At 37.9% G+C, this 21,833-nt stretch overlaps 3 protein-coding genes across 3 annotated transcripts; 1 reads left to right on the top strand and 2 right to left on the bottom strand.

The window, feature by feature from the left end:
• Window positions 1–1,977: 1,977 nt before the first annotated feature.
• LOC137709548 (signaling peptide TAXIMIN 1-like) lies at window positions 1,978–2,776 on the top strand. Its single transcript, XM_068448631.2, has 2 exons — window positions 1,978–2,214; window positions 2,425–2,776. Exons 1-2 carry the CDS (start codon window positions 2,105–2,107, stop codon window positions 2,546–2,548), a joined length of 234 nt encoding a protein of 77 aa, XP_068304732.2. The 5' UTR covers window positions 1,978–2,104; the 3' UTR covers window positions 2,549–2,776.
• Window positions 2,777–5,510: 2,734 nt separating this feature from the next.
• On the bottom strand, window positions 5,511–8,639 carry LOC137749188 (late embryogenesis abundant domain-containing protein / LEA domain-containing protein). Its single transcript, XM_068489305.2, has 3 exons — window positions 6,556–8,639; window positions 6,257–6,385; window positions 5,511–6,090 (listed from the first exon to the last, which is right to left on the bottom strand). Exons 1-3 carry the CDS (start codon window positions 8,347–8,349, stop codon window positions 5,731–5,733), a joined length of 2,283 nt encoding a protein of 760 aa, XP_068345406.2. The 5' UTR covers window positions 8,350–8,639; the 3' UTR covers window positions 5,511–5,730.
• A 2,465-nt stretch (window positions 8,640–11,104) lies between these two features.
• Window positions 11,105–14,379, bottom strand: LOC137708661 (protein trichome birefringence-like 39). The gene is made up of 5 exons (XM_068447783.2): window positions 13,979–14,379; window positions 13,623–13,794; window positions 12,386–12,561; window positions 12,138–12,296; window positions 11,105–11,628 (listed from the first exon to the last, which is right to left on the bottom strand). The coding sequence occupies exons 1-5, from the start codon at window positions 14,308–14,310 to the stop codon at window positions 11,337–11,339; spliced, it is 1,131 nt and encodes a 376-aa protein (XP_068303884.2). The 5' UTR covers window positions 14,311–14,379; the 3' UTR covers window positions 11,105–11,336.
• Window positions 14,380–21,833: the final 7,454 nt, after the last annotated feature.

Genomic DNA, 21,833 nt, shown 5'->3' with positions numbered 1-21,833 from the left:
CACTGATTATTTCTCTTCCTTCTATCATGAGTTTTGTTCTTGCTTTCCTTCTCTTATTTTGTTATTTGATTGTTTATTATTTATTTCATACCGTAAAACTATGAGATTTAGTAGAGGAGCTGAGGAGCAGAGGGTGGACAAAATATGAAATTGACGAGCGAAGGGTGCCAAGTGTGCAGCGACGAAGAATGTTGCGAATAGTTGGGATGAACGGGCTGGAGAAAAAGAAAAATCATTATAAATGTGGCACAGTATTAACTGTTTAGATTTCTTGAGTTAAGAATAAAAAGTGTTTGAAAATCCTTCAAAATCTACAAACAAAATTGGCCTCGTTGGATCATTAGTCTCCTTAGTAATAGGATAGTTAAAGATAGCCTATGTAGTGAAAAAATTAGGATAAAACAAACTTTCTGTTAATTATTAGCACGTAAAGTTTACATGTGAGACTAACTATCTTTTTAGTCTCACATGTGAACCTTATGTGCTAACAATTAACAGAAAATTAGCAAAACTTTCAAATTTTAGGCCTAAATTTCAATAAACTTTACCAGAAAGACTTACATCCTAATTTTTTGACCATGGGTTCAATTTTTTGACTACCTTATCATCACAGGACTATTAATCCTATTAAGCCAACAAAATTTAAATTCTTTCCATATAAAAGTTGTTGGATTTTACAAATGTCATCAAATTCATTATTTCAAAAGTATTTTAAAATTCTTGTTAATCTTAATTTGTAAAGGTAATGTTAAGGAAATCAAATTTCTAAATTAAATTTTATAAATCAAATGATTTAGTTATTGATGATTAGATTATTAGTCAAGTGTTGATTAACGTGCTTATTTTCTATTGGTAACACATCATTTGATTTGTAAATTTTGTTCAAAAATTTGGTATAAGGAAAAATTGTAAAATGTAAATATTATAATTAGAGAGACGTCAAAGGAAAGCGGGGAGTATTTATCATTAATAGTCAAAATTTAACACTCAATTTCATGAATATCACTTTTTATAAAAACTTTTAAATATAAAATAAAACTCACATGAATAGACCTAAATACCCTTAAAACCCAAAACCACCTACATAGAAGTGCTTCACTACTTCTCGAGAATTCTTAGGACATCAGTGTTGTAACCTTCAATTGTGAAACTTCATAAACCCTAATGTCGTCGATGACAGTCCCCACAACCACAGCAATCTTGTTATCCTTTCCTTGCATGTATTTAATCAACCTCGAGAGAGAAAGTGGTGCCTTGTTGACTTTGCTCATGAACAAACATTTAAGAACAACAACATTCAACTTGCTTCTAGTCCTTCGGACAAGAAAACGATACAAATGGGCGAGAAGCTTGAGTTAGATATCATCGGACAGCGCTTCATCTTCTTACTTTTACCTCCTATCACAAGATTGATCCCCATTATTACTAGTAGCGTTGAAGCTCGGTTGCTCGGGCTTCGAAAACGTTAGGCCTTTATCTGGTCAATTCATTAAACAAATATGGATCATGTACTTCCATATGGTTGAGCCAAGGATGAAGACAGTGAGAGAAAAAGAGTGATTGCTCCCACGGTCTTATACCCATGAGAAGAGCTTTTAATGGTACCTTCATTGTTGGCAACAACTTTTGTTGGTGGTGGGTACGACAAAGAGGTTGGGAACAATGATATGGATGAGGGTTGTGCAGATCGTATTGCTTATGATCCTTGGTTCTTGGTTAACCCAGAATTCTTTAGTTTATGTTTATTTGATTTTAATTTTAAGAGTATTTAAGTCTATTTAAATGGATTTTCTGTTCTTTTTGAAAGATTTTCTAAAAAGTAACATTTATGAAATTTAGTATTAAATTTTGGTTATTATGGATAAAAAATCAATGGAAAATTCGGATTCCCAGTAAAACGCCACGTGCCGTGAGTCGCCAACTACGGAATCGAAGTCTTTGTCCATTATCCTTACGGAATCGAAGTCTTTCAGTCTTTGTCCATTATCCTCTCTGTCTGCCACATTGAAGTGCGTGAGGGTGAAGCAGAAACAGTAGTGGAAGGAAGCAGAAGCAGCAAAATCGGAGAAATCAATCGGACGAAGTGAGACAGAGAAATTCGAAAATGTGCTCTTCAGAGGGTGATTGCAGGCCTTTGGGCTTTCTACTCGGCCTTCCGTTCGCCCTTCTCTCCCTCCTCATCTCCATCGTCGGCATCGTCATCTGGATCGTCGGGTATAAATATGATTCCTTCTATTCTTCCTCTCTCCAATTCATTGATTTCTCTCTGAAATTTTCAATTTGCAATTCGATCGATCACCTCATCTCATCTTGGTATCTCAAATTGTGATTGACTGATTGTTTGGTGCTTTGAATTTTGAATTTGTGATCTGATTTATTGCTTGTGGTGGGCGGTGCCGTCGTGGTGGCGGTGGTGGGTGGCAGGTTGTTGCTGACGTGCATATGCCCGTGCTGCTTGTGCGTGACGGTGATGGTGGAGCTGGCTCTGCAGTTGGTGAAAGCTCCAATTCATGTGATGGAATGGTTCACTTCTCAAATCCCCTGTTAATCTCTCCATCTTTTCCTCCCTTTCTCCTCTGCTTGCTTGATACTTGCAATTACTCACTTTTTTTTCTTTTAATTTTATTATTTTTATTTTTACTATATGTCGCTTTCTTAGATACATATTTCATTGTGAATGAATGAATGAATGCTTATGTATGTTTGTAATAGTGTTTTTGTTTCTAACCGAAATTGCGGCACAAGCTACAGTACTTACAAGTACACATTACTATCATCCCGTAGTCGCATGTTCATTAGATGTCGTTACAGCATATATTACCGTCAAATGATGGTGGTATCAAAATTAGACCAGGAAATGTGTTACACGTTTTGTTAACACGATACTAAACGATATGAAAGTAATGAATTTCGAATCAATACGATAATTAATCGTATCTTTATCGGATCACACGATAAGAATTCGTTAATAACGGATTCTTAACAAGTTTACACGAGAGCAGAGAGTGACATGTGAGTATAATATTAACATTTACATCGATACTCTTTTGTTTTTTTCATTTTTTTGATAGAATTGTAGTTTATCATATTAACATTTACTTCGATACACTATTTTTTTCTTTTTCTTGGTATAACAATCTAAATATAATCTGGGATTAGACTTCCAGCGGCAGATAGTTCTCAAAGCAATTGAGTCCATCCAGCTCCACCGCGAACCTTGGCGGCGACCTCCGGCTCTGCTTCTTAGCCTCCGGCAAAGACTCCATATTTCCCTCTTGGTTTGCTGTACTAATCGTGTTATTTGATGGAACGTACTCTTCAGCTGCTGTGTGGGGAAGGAGGACTTCACCCTCTGGCCCAAGAACTCAGCACACAAAGCATCAAACGAACTGAACATGGAATTCATGATTTCTTTGAAGGTATATTTCTGATCAGATGAACCAAAACTTGAAAACCGAATTCGCAAAATCGATAATTTGAGAGTGTAGAGAGAGAATTTGAATGTTTGATTGTTAAGAAAAAAATTATTTTGATGAATTTAATTTTTTTTTAATTACTAAAAAAGAACTTATTATAAAATATAATAGTCATAGGGTATACGTATATATATCGTATATTAAAATATCTATTATTATATTATTGTTTTATATAAATTAATTTTAAGTTTTATTTATTTTTATAATATAAGCTAAGCAAAGAGTGAGATTAAAAAATATAAAACATATTAAAAATAAAAACATCAAGTAATTTAAAAATATTAACCACATTAAAAAAATATAATAAGTAATTTACAAATGCGAAAAATGTGAAAAAATAATAATATACAAATGCTCTACGCTTTAAGAATGAGAACATCATTGTTTGAATTTTTAAAACCATACAATACGAACTCACATGAATAATATTTTTAAGGGAGTTTAAAATAAACCTTAACCATTTGGTATCTTGTAGTAATGTACTAATGTTTTTTCATTAAACTCTTATTTTGGGTATGTAATACTTAAAAGACAAATGTTGTTTATATGTTTTGAAATAATATTTATGTGATAATGTGATATATATATATATATATATATACAAAAATTTAGTATTATGTTTTCAAATTTTTAGGGGTCAAATTATGTTTTCATTTTCATTATTTATTAATGAAAATATATTATTTTCCTTAATGGGTAATGGGTCGGGTCAATTACATAATAATATTAACGGGTCGATTTGAGGTTGGGTCATGTTACCCCTTTACTTTAATGGATGTCACACGACATGACCTATTAAGATATCAGGTATGTCACGAAAACGACACGAATATAGAAAACACGACATGAATGTCAGGTCTAATCAAAATACTTGTAGAGTAAATTATAGCAATGGTCCCTCAATTTTAACCAAATTAGAGCAATTTTCCCTCAACTAAAAATTCATTATCATTGATCTCTCAACTCATTAAACGTGTAACTATGGTCATTTTCGTCAATTCCGTAAGAATTATATCAAAATGAGTTATGTTATAATGATCATTACTCCAATTGGGTTAAAGTTAATGAACTATTTCTTTAGTTGGATTAAAGTTGAGGGACCATTAATACAATTTTTTTATTTAATTTTTCATATTTGCCCCTTGATTCAACCTCACATGTATGACACGCGACTTATTTCGACGGAAGTTCTAACGGGTTAACGAAAAGAACCATATCTGCATGTTTTGATGAGTTGAGGGATCAATGGTAATGAATTTTTAGTTGAGGGACCAATGCTCCAATTAGGTTAAAATTGAGGGACTTTTGCTATAGTTTACTCAATCCTTGTAAGTTGGTAAACAGGTTACCAGAGAATTCGAAAGGAAACAGCCTAATTTACTAAACGAGTTTGGCGTAATTTTAACGCTTACTAGAGAATTATTGTGGAAGCGAATCACTCATTGTTCTGTGACCAATGTTTTAAGCATGATTAGGCAAGTAGTCGGACGGCACAGAGGGGTCTAGCGCCTCATGTTAGAACGTATTGAAATTAAGTTAGGTTGATATATCAGTGTCGTAACACGTTCCTCACTCTATATCATAACACGTTCCTTAGAGTACATGTACTCCGAGTATTTTATTTCTATGTTTTGTATAAAGGATAACGGTTTATAAGATTCGATACTTCTTTCGTATTTTTATAGAAAAATGGTTAAAATATTCTTGAAACACTCGAGAAAGTCGCGATGCAACTCACTTTCATGTCTTCCGATATTCGTCTATAAAACACATCTTAAAACGTGGCTTCCTGTATGCTTTCTCATTTGGTGTGTGGGGCTGCAAGGGCGAGACTACGGATAATTACTTCAATTGTTTCACAGCCTTCGCTTGCATTTGTTCGACACACTTTGCCAGTTCATTTGGGCCCTACCCTCTTGCGTATTCTCTGTGTGGGCTTTTGCCCTATTTCAATAAAGAAATTAAAAATATATAAAATTAAAAATAAAAAATAAAAAAAATAACAACAACAACGAATCGTCACGATTCCAAGGGAAGGAAGGTGGTTTTTAATACATAAACACTCAAAATTAATCATCAAAAACATCAACCAAACCCAAATTATTAACACAAAATATAACTCGCACACATTATATATATTGTATCTGCCTTTTATGCACTCGCAAAATATCTACACCGAAAAGTGGAACCCAAAACTGAGAGTAGAAGTAGTCGTGCATTCATACTCGGTCACCCCTTGCTTGCTTTGCTATCCTCAATTCCTCCTGGTCATCCCTTGCTTGCTCCGTTCATCCGTCGACGTCTTCCACTGCTGTTCCTGGCCACCACTCAGTTCCTCCTCCTCCTCCATTCCGTACTGCCCGCCGATCAGCATGTCTTTTGTTGTCTGACCAATCTCCAGTAAAGTCTCCGTGACTGCTCCCAGCACCCCCTCACCACCCTCTCCCACTTGAGAGCTGTCCATGCTCATCATGTACTCCTCGTTGCTTCCTACCCCAGCGCCACCGCTCCGCGATTTCATCCAAATCTCATCCCTGCCCTGATCCCGACTCGTGTCTGCCCCTCGCATGAGGCCCTGAGATCGATTCTGGGATTCCTGTCCACCTTGATAACCCTGATTATCATTCAAGTACAATCAACCCATTAAACTCTCCTCTCAAATACCAGCTTAATAAACTAATATTTCTAGCTCAAATTTTAATTATTTGATTCCTCGCATCGATAATATATATTAGATGTATATACAGTCATGTTCATGTAATTCAAAAGAGGAACCGTACCTGAGTTTTTTCAGATGATCGGTCACACTCTCCTCGAATCCCCTGAACGCTAACATTCTCATGAGCTTGCTTGTTCCATGTCGTGCCTTGCTCCCATTCGGATCCTTCTCTTTCTCCTCCTTGGAGAGACTGTTTCAAGTAAAATAAAACATTCAAACAACTCATCTCTCGCTTGATCGGTAATGAAGGCCAGTAATAATTGTTTGTAATTTAATTAATAATTTTTTTTTAACACTTGAATCAATTTAGCTATTCGGTGAGCGGTATTTAATTAAATAGCACTCTTGACAAATATATACCTGCTGCTTATTTGGCTCTTCAGCTGATCTCTTGGCCTCCAGTTCTCTCTGCGCCTCCTCCTTCTTCCTCGCGGTATATTCCTCAGCCTTCTCCCCAGCCACCGCAGCGGCATCTTTAGCCGCACTCAAAGGCTTCGAAACAATATCCACTGTTTTATGCCCAGCATATTCAGCTGCCCCTATCACAGCCTTCGCTGCCTTTTTAGTCCCCTGCACTGCAGCCTCTGTGGTATAATGCGCTGCCGTCCAACCGGCCACAGTCGCCTTGTCCTTCAAGTCCACCGCCACATCACCTGCATACGCGGCCGTAGTCTTCCCGCCCTCCAAAGTTTTGTCCTTGGCCTTCACAGCCCCTTCTTCCACGTAATGCAGAGTGGTCTGACCGGCGGAGACAGCAACATCTTTGGCTCTCTCGGCTAGTGGAGCTGTTTTTTCGACGGTGGTCTTGCCTGCACCAGTGAGAGTCTCTTTGGCAGTTTGTGCTCCTTGGAGGAGAGTGTCTTTAGCTTGTCCAGCTTTCTCTGAGGCATACTCGGTTGCGCTACCAAGCCCTTGCCTGGCCGACTCTTTAGCCTTGGCGTAACGGTCCTCTGCAGCCCTTATCGCCTCCATAGAATTCTGCTGAGCTGTGCCTCTCAGCTGTGAGATTTCTTCCAAAGATGGTGGTTGTTGTTTGGTTCCTTGACGTCGACCCTCTTCTTCTTTGATTCTCTTAGTCTCCTCTTCAGTAGTGGTTCTCTCTTGTGTTCTTTTCATCTCAGACTCGGAGCCTCGTCTTCCTTTATAACCTTGCTGCTCCTCCTCTTGGCCCTGCAGCTTCTTGTCTTCCCCGGTAAGAGTCATTTTCTCCACACCCTCGTGTATTTGTGTGCGTCTACTTTCTTTCTGAACTTCACTAGTTTCTCGGCCTTTATCGGTCCGACCCTGCTCTTCTTCCCCCACCACTTCAAACTTCCCAACTGTCTGATGACCGCGATCACCACCACTGCCTTCTCGTTGTTGTTGACCTCCACCATGGGCTCCTTGACCCTCTTGAACCTTCCCAAAAGATTGGCCTTGCCGTCCACCATGGGCTTGTCCTTGACCTCCTTGACGCCCTTCAACCTTCCCAGTAGTTTGGCGACCTTGAGCTTCATGGCGCTCTTCAACCTTCCCAACAGATTGACTAGTTCCACCTTGACCTTGGGCTTGACCTCCACCTTGACCTTTACCTTCATGGCGCTGTTCAAATGAATGAGCTACACCTTGAACTCCGCCATGGCTTTTAGTTTCATGGCCCTGTTCAAACTGAGGGCCACTACCTTGACGTTGACCATGAGCTTGACCTCCGCCTTGACTTTTAGCTTCATGGCTCTGTTCAGACTGAGGAACTCCAGGTCCACCTTGTTGGCGGCTCTCTTTCTTAGACTCAGCTTCTTTGTCTGCCACCATGTTTTCTGTCCTCGCCTTGTCTGCCTGGGATTCTCTCTGTCTGTCCTCCCTCGCCGACGCCTGAGTATCTTTAAGAGACTCGAGCTTATGAGACCCGATCTCATGAGTCTCTCTTGCTTTCCCCATTCCCACATCGCCCACCGTATTCCCACTCCTCATCGAGGCTGCTTTATCGCCTTCGTCCTTCGATGACTGCTTGCTGCCGCTGTCAAGAGGAGTGTCTTTTCTGCCAGCACTCGTATCAGTAACATGTACCGTCATAGCCTCAAAGTGAGTAGTCATTTTGGGCACCTTGTCTTTCCCTAAGTGCACCTCCCTCTCCGGCGTTGTGTTTTCCCTTCTTTGCTGCTGCTCGGAAGCCATTTCCTTCCTTTCCTTCTTTCTTGATTCAAACCAAAGCGCTAGCTGTTTGATCTGTATACACACAATATGTATTCAATGCAATAACACGATCGATCAGGTTATATTCAATACAAAGATTTTGGGTTTCGGGTTTTTTTTTTTCGCTAGAAAGATTTGATTGGCGTTTCAGAAGTGGAGAGTGATGTTGGGCTGGATTGGGGTTAAAAACAGGAAGCCATGGCGGTGCTGAGGAGGTGGGTAACGACGTCGTCCATGCATGGAGGGCGACATCTGTTGGGTGGGAAAGTGCCAAGTGGTGGCTTCTTGACACGTTTGTTCTTGAGAGTCAGATTACCATGCTACCCAGCAACTCACACGTCCAACTGTTTCAGGTTTGCGTTATCCAACCCAACATTGTCTCTATGTCTACTGACACGAGGGAGAGCCTTGGGCTGCCACGCATGTCAAATTCTTCAGTATGTGTTGAATAAGGATCGGGCACTTCAATCCATCCTTCATCCTTATCAGTTCAGTTAGCTATCTATGTACCAAATGCATGCATTTAGAGATGATATTTCAAATGAATGCTTGCTTTCATTTTTCCAATACATTTTAAATATATATATGTATATAGTACATATGACTATTGAAATTAAGGTTTCCTCTACATATTATAATTTATAATCGTTAGTAAACCGGCTAAGGGTCTGCTGTTCCGTAATTACATGTTTCATTTGTGTCTTTTTATTTATTGTTTCTTGATTGTACGACTCATTTGTGTCTCTTTATTTATTTCTTGAAACTTGTCCCTCTAACCAGCTAAAGATTTACTCTCTCCTAATTACATGTCTCATTTGTGTCTCTTTACTGGTTTCTTGACACTTATCCCTTCATTTATTCCAAAGTAAGTTCATAAAATTAATTAAAAATTAAAACTTAAAATAAACCGATGTTTTAATAAACCGATAATTAACTTGGAATAAGTGAAGAAACAAGCGTCAAGAAACTAGTAAAGAGGCACAAACAAGACATGCAATTAAAAACCCCAACCCTAATGTCAATTTACCTTTTAGATGTGATATTCTCTTAATTTTCATTTACCTCAGACCAAGAACGGAAGCCAATAAACAGGAAAACCTATTTGTTTCAGTTGAGAACTTGCGACATTTTGTGGTGAAGAGCATAACTATACAATCATGACAATCTATTTGTTCCAAAAAGAAAATTTTGTTTCCTTCTTTTAGATGAGTTATTGTCTTAATTTTCGTTAACCTTGGATTAGTTTTTCAGTGAAGTGTATGGAATTGTTTACGATTCCAACCATTACCATGATATTGTTAGAGGAATTGAATTAAGTGCATAACCTTGCAGACCAACAAAGACCGAGTAAATCAATCGAAAGAGATTAAGTTTCTTTTGATTGGTAAATTTGATGAAGTTCTGGTTTCATTTATCTGGGTTTTTTATTCCCTTGTTTTCGTCATACTTTTTAGGATGATAGATCCTAGTATTCCAAACAATCAGAGCAATAGTTTACCGATCACCAAGTTCCAACATTAACCACAATATAATGTAATCAAACTTATGTTTTCAAGGCATTTGAGACTATTCAAGTGATAATTTTACTAGGGAGACTTTAGATGCCATTCCTAATTATAAATGTTTTTTTTACTGAAACCTTAATGGTTTTTAGTTTTTATGAAAGTCTCTAACATTAATGTAATAATGTATTTCTAATTTTCTATGTAGGTTACTGTATTTTTTAAATTAAAAATAAAATTCTAATTGTTTATTTAATGAGATTTTAAATAAACTCCATAATTTGTGGGATTAAAAATGTGAAAACATAATTTATACTCTCCCATCTATTGTATACACATAAACATAGATCCATTTATCAAAATTAACAAAAAAAATTATTGTACCAAAATACGGTACATTCTTCAAAACCACAAAAAATAGATATTAGGTTAAATATAAAAAATATAAAAAATAGTACATTTTACGATAACAAATATATTTAAGAATGGGTAGATTTAAAAAATTGAAAAGTTTATCTGAAAGGGTATATTTTAAAACCTTGGAAATCTTTTTATAAAAAACTAATAGGTACCAACTTATTCTAATTTTATTTATTTTTTCTTTTAGAAATGTTTTGAATTGAAAATTAATTAGGACTTTAATAAAGGTGTGAGTATTAAAAGCCTAAATCAATTACTAATTTTATTTTTAAAATTATGTAACTGACATGTAAATTCATTATTACATTAAGGCTTTTTAGCTAAAATGGTCCTTGAGATTTGCATAACTCATCACTTTGGTCCTTGAGATTTAAAATAATTAGAAGTGGTCCTTGAGATTGTCTATTATCAATCATTTTGGTCATTTCGTGAAACGTTATGTTAAATAAGGATTCAAATGTCAAAAATACACGTAATTTAATAAACGATAGGTGAAAATGATTTGACAAAAATTGAAGGTATTTTTGTTATTTTAATGGCGATTTTTCACGGAATGACCAAAATGATTGATGGTGAACAATCTCAGAGACTAATTGTATAGATTCCAAATCTCAAGAACCAAAATGATGAGTTATACAAATCTCAGAGACCATTTTAGCTAAAAAATCTTCCATTAATACTAAGAATTTCGATCAAAATCTGAAAACTAATAATAAGGTTTTAGTTAATAAACATTAGTAACTAAGAACCGGTTACATGTCATGAGGCCCAAAAAGAATCACCAAATAGATGATGCATAATGCTGAACTACCAAATTTGTTTTTCTAATTTGAGGGATCAATTAAACTGTATTCCAAACGAAGTAAATATACAGTTGAATCACGACCGAACCCTCTTATTGCTCAAATGCATGCACAAGTAAAATGCAGAAAGAAAACAAAGAAAAAAAAAAAAAAAAACCCTACTTTTTCCTGAAACAATGAGAGTTTCTTTCAGGAACGAATGACTAATGAAATACAACATTATTGCTAATGGCGGTTAATATTTTCAAGCAAATAGAGCAGCATAGAGGAGCTGATTCCAAGTATCCGGCAGACCGGGAAGGCACCAGTGGCTGCAGTCCGTGCCGCCGTGGTGGCCGCTGTACTTGGATGGGTGTGCATCTTTGCGGATTTGTGAGAGAAGCGTGATGTCGAGAAGATAGACTGGCTTCTTAATCCTAGCCAGCACTTTGTTGACTACAACCCAAGACAAAGGTACTCCTGCTGGATACTTTTTCTCAAAGAATGGTTGCGTTTCACTTGCGCATGATCTTGTTGGCTGATTCCACTCCTTGCCCCTAATTAATTTCACAAACAAATAAAATTTAGTAATTGCCACTTAATCACTTATAAGTTACTTTCACAAAACAAACTGGCTTTAAAAAAACATAATAATTACAATTTGAGATGCGCAAAATAACTCATTAAAAACACAAACAGAAAAGTCTTTTTGCACACTTGTCTACTGCCATTTGTAGGTAATGATCGATGAATGGCTCGTCTTAGGTAATTAGGACCTGATTATTTTTCATTCCCTTTTAAGAGTCTGTTGGACAATATATAACTTGTCAAATATCTTCAAAATAGTTTTTGTCCTATGCACAAATGGGTCGTGCGCATAGAAGGTGCATGACTCAGAGAACGACTTGGACGTCGCATATGATGATATTGCAACTAAATATCATCGCCCACGTTGTCCAAAACGCTCATCCGGATCATGCATGCACACAACCCACATGCGTAGGGAAGAAAAGCTGATCTTCAAAAGCATTAGAACAAAAGCGGATTTGAAGATGGAGTTGCTCACTCGTAATGGGTAGGAGAAATGCCTTGGAAGAAGACCTTGGTTTTGGAAGGATCGACATTTTGGTCGACCCATCTGCCCCAAGTTGTCATTCCTTTGTAAAATGCGACCAGACGGTTCATATCGTTGTACAATTTACCCCTTTCTTCCAGGTAGTCCCATCTGCAGTACTCTTGTACGTTAATATAAAAAAACAGCAAAACAGTGCATGTGATGGCATGAGAGAGATTAGATGCTAGCTAGGAACGTACGGCTGTGTTCTTCCGGTGTGCGTCCACCAGTGCCACGTGTCGAAGATCAGCATGTCCATGCCTCTCCACGCGTTGCCATTCGTAATTGAGTCAAGCTTCAACACTCGTCCCACGTTCTCGTTGACAAGATCTACCAGGTATGGCGTGCGATACAGCAGTATTTGTACTCCATAGTCCTGGAACGCAAAATAAATTAAGAGGTAATCCAATGTAGTCAATTATATAACATTCGTACTTGTTTAGAAATGCTTTTAAAATAACAACAAGTGTTTTTAAATCATCAAAAGCAATTTTAATTATGTTTGGCATAAAAAGGTAGTAAAAAATGAAGCCAGATCCTCTCCGGATCTAAATAAACAGAGCTTAAGGATCAAATGATTTGAACCGTTGAAATTTGATCTAACGACTACAATTATTATAACTTTTAGAGGGGTCTCCTGTTTGTAGCAGTTGGATCAAATTTTAACGGTTCAGATCATTTGACCTTTAGGCTCAAATTTTTTAGATCCAATTATTATAACTTTTAAAAAAATCTTTTATTTGTAATAGTTGGATCAAATTATTATTTCACGATACACTTCAAGTAAAATGCTTTCGAATAAAAATGTTTTTTAAGGGAACAGTTCTTAACCAATTTTTTATGTCATTGTCATTTGAAATTTCTACAAAAAGACATAGCAAGCAAATGCTTTTTTGTTTATATTTCCCACATAAGAAAGAATACAAGCTCTGGCATAACCCCCGGCACAGTGAAAAGGCGATAAGCACCAATCACGCTCCACTTTTCAATGCTTTCACACACTGCACTCCACACACGCACAACACATTGGCTAAGATAATCAACTCAATAAATCTCACCACCTCGTGTCAATCATATACTAATACTTACTAGAAGTAGCACGAATGACGGATTTTTTCTACAGTACACTAATGTATATACTGCATCGATATGTAAACAGTTAGATTGCCACCGTCAAAATCCAATCATGCAAATCCAGCTAACGTAGATTGTGACTGGCTAAAAACTTACTAAGCTCAATTTCTTCCCAAAAAAAAAAAAAAAAGAGGTTGAAAGGGAAAAATACTTTAATTACGTTTTCTTAAAAGCTAAAGGTGAAAAGGGACAAAACATGCGCGCACTATTTCATCTAATGATTTTATTCTATTTATTTAGAGCCATTTTAAACACAATCAAAAATTAAAAAGTTGAACAAGAAATTAAGCAGTTAGAATTTACCTGGAATGTGACGGCAGATAAACTATTTGTCTTAACATATGAAGTCCTGGAATTTGGCACCCAGGCATGAAGCATACATGTTAAAGACACCCAATGATTGAAACTCATTGAGTCACCCACAAACATGATCTTCTTCCCCCTCCACTTCTCCAAGAAATACAACCCATTGAACCTGCACAAAAAAATAGTATTTCCTCAAATTAATCATGACCCATCGTTTATCGTACTACTGAGTAGTCCGGATTATTAAAGAAAAATTACAGACAACTGAGCTCGGCTTTAGTCGAGTTTCCATTTCAATTACTGCCGGCTCGGCACGTTGTACACCTCTAACGCTGAATTACCGAATGGGGTACCTGGGAAGGGCGCAGGAGAAGGGTTGCCATCTGTATTTGAGGAAAGCGGTGTCGCGGCGGCCGTACTTTAGGCAGTCGAACTGTGGATCTAAGAAGGGACAGGTGGAGGAATAGTAGGATGGTTTAGCAGAAGCATCGTAGACCCATGTGCCGCGGAACCAGTTGCATTTTCCTGCAAGCTTTCTGGCGACAGAGCTGGTAGTACTAGCAGTGCTGGTAGCAGAAGCAGAAAAAGCATTATTGGAGGAGAAAGAGGAATTGAATTCCTGTGCTTTTGTTTGGTGGGAAACTAAAAACAGAGTTAAGAGCAGAGCTCTGAATAGGAAACCCATTTTTCAAATTTTCAATTTTCAGGACAAGGAATCGAGAGGGAGAAAAAACCAAGGACGAGGACAGTGAGGAAAAAGGTTTCTGAAGGGGCTCTATATATAATGTATGAGAGAGAAAAGGAAAAAAATAGGATATGCTATCCACACACCTTATTTTACTTCTTACACATTCATTAATAATTTATACCCGTTGATCTTCTTCCATTCATTTAATCTGATGATTGAAAATTAAAAAAATGTGTGAGAAATAAAATAGAATGTGTGGATATCACATCCTAAAAAATATATTTGGGTGATCTGAAATTTCTTGGGAAATGTCAAAAAGACTTTACGTTAAATTATGAGTTGTCAAATAGCCTTATTTTGAAAAAAATCTCTTTAGCATTTCTTTTGACATATTTTAAAATTTTGAAATTTGTATTATATATATAGATCTAATTATTAAAATATCCGAAATGAAATGTACTTCGGAGCACTAAAAAAATATATCGAGAGAGATAAGATGAGAGAAAGGGATCCGGCTTCTCTGCCCTCTCAGTTCCCATACACTCTTATCTCTTCTTATTTTGTACGGTTAGGGTTAAGTTAACATTTTATATTAATTTTTTTTTATAGAAATAATAAGACAAAAAACAATAGTGATATAAATTATTGACATGACTTCACCGTGACCGCACAAATAAAAAGGGATAAGAGTGTATGAAAACTGGGAAGGCAAAGAAGCCAAGTTCGAGAAAAAGATAGGGGTCTTCACATGGAATGAGAGACAGACTGCATTTTCAACATTTTGACAGACTGCATTTAGGGCTGGTTTGGTATTGATGTGCTTTGAAAAAAAAGCTGATTTTGCTGTGCTGTGAGAATAAGCGGCTGTGAAATAAAGCTGCAGAGTGTTTGGTAAACTTTTTTGTAAAAGTGCTTTTGAAAAAAGAAAAAAAAACAGTATTATAGTGTTTGGTAAACTTTTATGTAAAACAGATGTGAAAAAAAACCGATTTTTCAAAGCTGGGTTTTGCAGCTTCTTGTTTTTGGCTTTTTTTCACCCAAAACTGTGAAAAAAAACTGAAGCTGAATGTTTACCAAACACAAAAACAGCTCCCAGCTTTTTTTGATACTAACTTTTTTTAGAATCACCTCAATACCAAACCAGGTCTTAACCTCAAGTTTTTGACATAATTTTTATGCTGATACTATAAAATATTATAATAAAAATATGAGGTGACAAACAATCTATGAAAAGTCTCATTTCGAGATAGCCTTCTTAACGGTTCTCTTTATTTATTTCACAGCGAGCGGCAGGCAGGCAGTCAGTGTGATTGGTGAAATGTATGGATGAGCTCCTTGAAGAGTGGGATGTGGGGTTGATGCAGCCTCTTGTTTTGAAAACTTTGGAATCACGATGATTACGAATCTTAAATAATGGGAAACAGTTTCCCTACCAACAAAGAAAGGCTGGGAATTACTTTTTCAAGGTTAATTTTTTGGGTGGCTGATTCGACAGCTTTTTTTCATATGGTGTGGTATATTACCAAATCTGCCGTCCATGTTTGTACAGCAAATATTGTTGTACTCATGTCTTTTGGAGGACAGATTTTTATGGCAAGAATTAAAGAGTTTAAGTGTAAAAATATTCTTCTCCAAGTGAATCTATAAAGGATTATATAATAGTAAAACGAACAATTGCTCTTTAAATTGATAGTCACTTTTCCTATGCTAAATGTTAAAAAGTTAATAAAACTTAAGGAGAAAAGGAAGAAAGAAATTGTTGTTTTAGAAAATGAGTGAGTTAAGCGTCAGTTTGGGATTGCTATGTTTTTTTATATTTTAAATTGCTTCTATTAAGCATTAAGAATAATTAGTCACAAAACAAAGCAATTAAGCGTTTAGTAAATTTATGTAAAAGTGATATAAATCATATATAATGACAAAAATAAATATGATAGTATATGTGATGACAACGACAACGGTGGCAAGGGCAATGGTTGTGATGATGGTGGTAGAGGTGCCAATAAAGGGGTGTTGTGGTTGGGCTGCATAGGTAACAATGGTGGTATGAGCGAGGACAAACGATGGTGGTAGCAGTTGTCGTTGTGATTGTAGTGGTGGTGGTGGTGGCGCGATTGTGGTGTGGGGTGGTGGTAACAGTGGTGGTGGTGATGGCAATGGTGGTGTAAGAGTATAGGATTTGTAGTGATAAGTGATAGTAGTCACTTTCATGTCATTTAATTTACAAGATTTTATCTACGAATTTAATCTTCTTGGCATACCCGAGTTTTCTAGTTTTGAAATAATTGATAATAAAATATTTAAAATTTGTTAAAATAGAATGTGGAATTCAGAGATACAAAGTTAAAAAGACTAACTAAAAGTAGTTTTTTTACACTTCGCTCCCTAAAGAGTCAAAGACAGACAAACACCCAACATAATGTGTTTTGACTGACGGTCATGTCTAGGTCAAGGACTTTTAACCTACATTTAATTTAATCTTTTAACTCATTTTTTCACTAACCATTGCTCTTTGACTCTTTGACCTGAATAACAATCTTGACTGTGAAGAATAATGCGGATAGGTTACGCATTGAACTTCAACCTGTCAAGCTCTACATTCTTTCAATATTATCACCAAACTACTGAACCCAAAATCAAGCTCTCTCTCTCTACTGCTAAACCCTAAAGCCAGAGGAAAAACCACCCCTTAAAATAAGAGCAATTGGTGAGTGATCTTTCAATTTGAGGGCTTTCTTTTGAAAATATATATGAACGTAAACTTATCTCATATTCACTCTATAAATCTATAATAAATTTTTCATACAACGACATTATACATTAAGGAGGTTGGGCTGAGTCGCGCAATGTGCACGCTATTGTTGTCTTCCGATCTTCAATAGTTGAATTTATACATTCACTTATAATTGAAGAGAAATATTACTAGACTATTATACTAGTAATATAAATTGATAATGAATACAAAAGTATAATAATTTAAAGAGATCATGGTCCTAGCATTGTTTTGATGTACAATGTTATTCAACTCTAATTAGGAAAAGAAATATTATGCGCTAAGTGGACAGAAATTAGCTAAGCCATACAATGAGTTAGACATAAATAAATATCACTCTCACCAAAATTAAATTACAGTCATGCCATTCATTGTGTAAAAAATGAGACCGCTCACTTACAAATAGAAAAAAAATGCCATCAAGCTGTATTGATTAATAGGTCCTAGTATTTATCGATTTAGATAGAAATTGGTGTGGTTTGAGCGTTTGGACTTGAGTAAAATATTTTGCTCTAACAAAATACCTACTTGAAAATTAAAGTATAAATAATTCAAGAGGAATACTATTGATGACACACCCCGATCGGGATCAGGGCATGCTGGCCGTCAAGTGAGAGTGACGTAACCATGTGCACATTGCGGAAGCTAATAAAATAATAATGGAAATAGTCATACGAATAAATAAAAACTGGTTTACATAAAGTAATAATAGGTGCAAGCGTAAGTGTGACGCAAAGTTCAGAGCATAATGCCTAAAGCAGTCCAAAAGAAAATGATGCGACAACAGTACACCCGAAGGTGGCCCTACGCTGGTGATCGTCTGTCAGAAATGCCGGTAAAGCCCTCTGGGTAACCACCAAACCTGCTAATCAACTAGAACCTGGAGGGGCGCAAAACAAAAGCGTGAGTGGGCAAAACCAAAGCTTTTCGAAAACCATTCAATAAATAAGTTCTAACCCCTCGCCGTACAACCTGTATACTTCCCAGAAAATAGACATATATATATATATATATATATATATATATATAGAAAAATACCAATCATGCTCCAGGATATGCCATGCCAAATCTCAAAATGAAATGTAAGTGCTCAGGTAGAAATCATGTCAATATCATATAGTCTGGCAACCGGAGTCACCTAACGTGACCTGTACGGCTGAATCTAGAGCTCAAATCTCAATCTCACTAACTGGACCTGCACACGAGTCGGAACCACCTAAAGTGGTCTGTACGACAGGCCTGGGTGTAACATGTATATACGCTCGAGTGCTACGATCACGTGAAGGCTGGGCGAATGATCGCGGGTCAGCTACGAGTCGGAACCACCTAATGTGGTCTGTACGACAGGACTGTGCACTTAACTTGGATCCAAGTTGAGCGTGTGGTGCGGGAGGTGAACATCACGTGAAGGACTGTGCCCTACTCTGGGCGGGAGCACTAACACCGGGGGTGCAGGTTATGAACTCTCTAAGCATCTCAAATCACTACTGAATGTAAACATGAATAACACTTACCTGTCACTTACCTGTGCGTCCGCAGCACCAATTATGCATATACATATAAACGACTAATAATGCAAGTAACGATGCATAAACAACGGTAATATAATGCATGGCATATGGCAAATAACAATTCAAATTAATTTCTGGGAAAATATAAGTATATAGGTATATACGGAAAACCAAAAGCCCACTCACTGGTATGTGGAAGGGTCGTAGCCCCCTACCTCGAGTGACCACGCTCGTCCTCGGGATATGTATCACCTATATGCGAAACAACTACAAAAACGTTAATTTTAAAGCACATAACCAACCTTTAGAAATAACTTCTCATAAAATGCTCAAATGGGGTGTATGAATACACCAATGTGATCTACTCAACCTCAGGAACATCCCCATATTTTTAAAATAATTTTTCACCGTTGCACGCGCCCCCACGCACCGGCCAAGGCACGGCCACACGCGCTAGCCACGCGCAGGCACGTGCCTGGCACGCTGACGGCATCAACTGACGGCGTTAGGAATATTCCGTTATTTATAACGGTTTCCGTCAATGGCGTCAGGAATATTCTGTCAGATTTGACAGAATATTCCGTCGTCTTCTCCGGCGAGCCTCCGACGCCGTCGCCGACGCCGGAAAATCGGGAAAAATTCAAACTTTGATATCTTCTTCGTTTTTCAACCAAATTTCACAAAATTGGTACCAAAATGAAGCTTACAACGAGAGGAACACAATCATACCACTTTCAAGTGCTAAAATCCACAAAATCTCACCTGGAAAATCACCCCAACTTCGGCCAACCTCGAAACTCGTGATCCCGATGTCCAAAACCTTTAAACGAACCACCCCGAGCCTCCTAGGGACCTCACCAAGCTTCCTACAAGCTTGAAATTTCCTAAAACGTGAGAAATCACGTGAGCATGAACAGTACCAAAATCGGGCATCGTGAGTTCAACGTGAAAACGGGGGTATTCTTACCTGAAAAAGGTATGGTTGGACTCCCACAAGCTTCACGAGCATGAATATGGTCTTGGTTTCCTCGATCTGTGGAGGTTTTATAGGTTTGAGTGTGTGTCCGTACGTGTATGGAGAATGGGATGGGAAAGGGGACTCGGGACAGGTGCAGGGAAAGGAGGAAACAGTGAGGGTGAGTGTGGGGAGGAATGTGTGGTGCAAAACCAGCTACACCAAGCCAAAAAGAACAACTACACAACGAAAAATCACGCTAGGGGCAAAATCGTCTTTTCACGCGTACGTTTTTAAAATTTCTCGGGACGGGCTGTCACAACCTACCCACCTTACAAGAATTTCGTCCCGAAATTCAAACAACCAAATAATAAACCCCTAGTGATCAAAGAACAACCGAGGATATAAATCCCTCATCCGATCTTTTGTCTCCCACGTAGCTTCCTCGACTGAATGATTCCTCCACAAAACTTTTACTAAGTTCACCGTCTTGTTCTTCAGAACCTTTTCCTTCCAATCTAGTATCGTCACTGGTTCCTCGTCATAAGTCAAATCTGGATTAATTTCCAAGGGTTGAAGAGGTATCACATGAGACGGATCAGCAACATAATGTCGAAGCATAGACACGTGAAAAACGTTCTGTACTCTAGCCAACTCCGGAGGCAACTCCAACCTGTAAGCTACCTCGCCAACTCGCTCTGTGACCATGTAGGGTCCGATGTACCTGGGACTCAACTTACCCTTCTTTCCAAACCGCACGACACCTCTCCATGGTGACAGCTTCAGAAATACCCAATCGCCAACCTCGTACACTCTGTCAGTAGTATACCGATCTGCTAAACTCTTCTGCCTGTCTTGGGCTGCTTCAGGATAGACTTAATTACCTGAACATTTTGAGTAGTCTCCTCAACAATCTCCGGACCCACTAAAACTCTTTCTCCAACCTCTGACCAACACAACGGGGTGCGACAAGGTCTACCATATAATGCCTCAAATGGTGCCATGCCGATACTCGAATGAAAGCTGTTGTTGTAGGCAAATTCCATTAAATCTAACCGCTTGTGCCAAGCATCACTAAACTGTAGCACCGAAGCTCGCAACATATCCTCCAAAGTCTGAATAGTTCTCTCTGACTGTCCGTCTGTCTGAGGATGATACGCCGTACTATAAAGTAGTCTCGTACCCAAAGCTTCCTGAAATGCCACCCAAAACTTAGACATAAATCGTGGATCACGATCCGAGACAATGCTCACAGGGACACCATGGTACTTCACAATCTTCGAGATAAACAACTCCGCTAATCGGCCCAAAGAATACTTCTCCCTCACTGGAATAAAATGCGCTAACTTAGTAAGCCGATCAACGATCACCCAAATGCCGTCAAAACCATTATGTGTACGCGGAAGCTTGTACACGAAATCCATAGTAATATTTTCCCATTTCCACTCTGGAACGGGAAGCGGCTGCAACAACCCAAACAACTTCTTCCTTTCCGCCTTAACTTGCTGACAAACAGCGCACCTACTCACATACTCAGCTATTTCCCTCTTCATACCCGGCCAATAATGGTCGAATGGTATGATACATTTTAGTAGCTCCTGGATGCATAGCGTAAGCCGAGATATGTGCTTCATCGAGAATTGCTTTCTTTAATTCCAAATTATTAGGTACGAACATTCTACCCTCCTGCATTAACATGCCGTTCGATTCACGAACTCTGAGGTCTCTTCTCCTTCCTCGATCTCGAGCTTGGATCAATTCCTGGGTTTCTCGATCAGCTACCTGAGCTTCAAGCACACGATTAACTAAAATTGGCCTAACTTGAAAATTAGCAAGTAAAGCCACATCTCGATCTTCTGCTTCCAACCTCACTCCCGTAGAACGTAAGTCCGCCAGAAGAGGAATATGACTCGCATACAACGCATTAATGCGGCCTTGAGACTTCCTGCTAAGTGCATCAGCGACTACATTTGCACGACCAGGATGATAATCAATCGTGCATTCATAATCACTGAGCAACTCCAACCACCTCCGTTGACGAATATTAAGATCTTTCTGCGTAAAAAGATATTGAAGACTCTTGTGATCTGTAAAGATCCTACATTTCTCTCCATAAAGGTAATGTCTCCATAACTTCAACGCAAAAATGATAGCTGCTAACTCCAAATCATGTGTAGGGTAATTCAACTCATAAGGTTTCAACTGTCGTGAAGCATAAGCAATCACCCTACCATGCTGCATCAACACACATCCCAGACCATTCAATGAAGCATCACTGTAA

The sequence above is a fragment of the Pyrus communis genome, chromosome 17 (genome assembly GCF_041283825.1).
Source record: "Pyrus communis isolate YQ-2024b chromosome 17, ASM4128382v1, whole genome shotgun sequence".
Lineage (NCBI taxonomy): Eukaryota > Viridiplantae > Streptophyta > Magnoliopsida > Rosales > Rosaceae > Pyrus > Pyrus communis.
The sequence above is the reverse complement of the archived record's forward strand: the minus strand, read 5'-3'. Positions and strand labels throughout refer to the sequence as shown.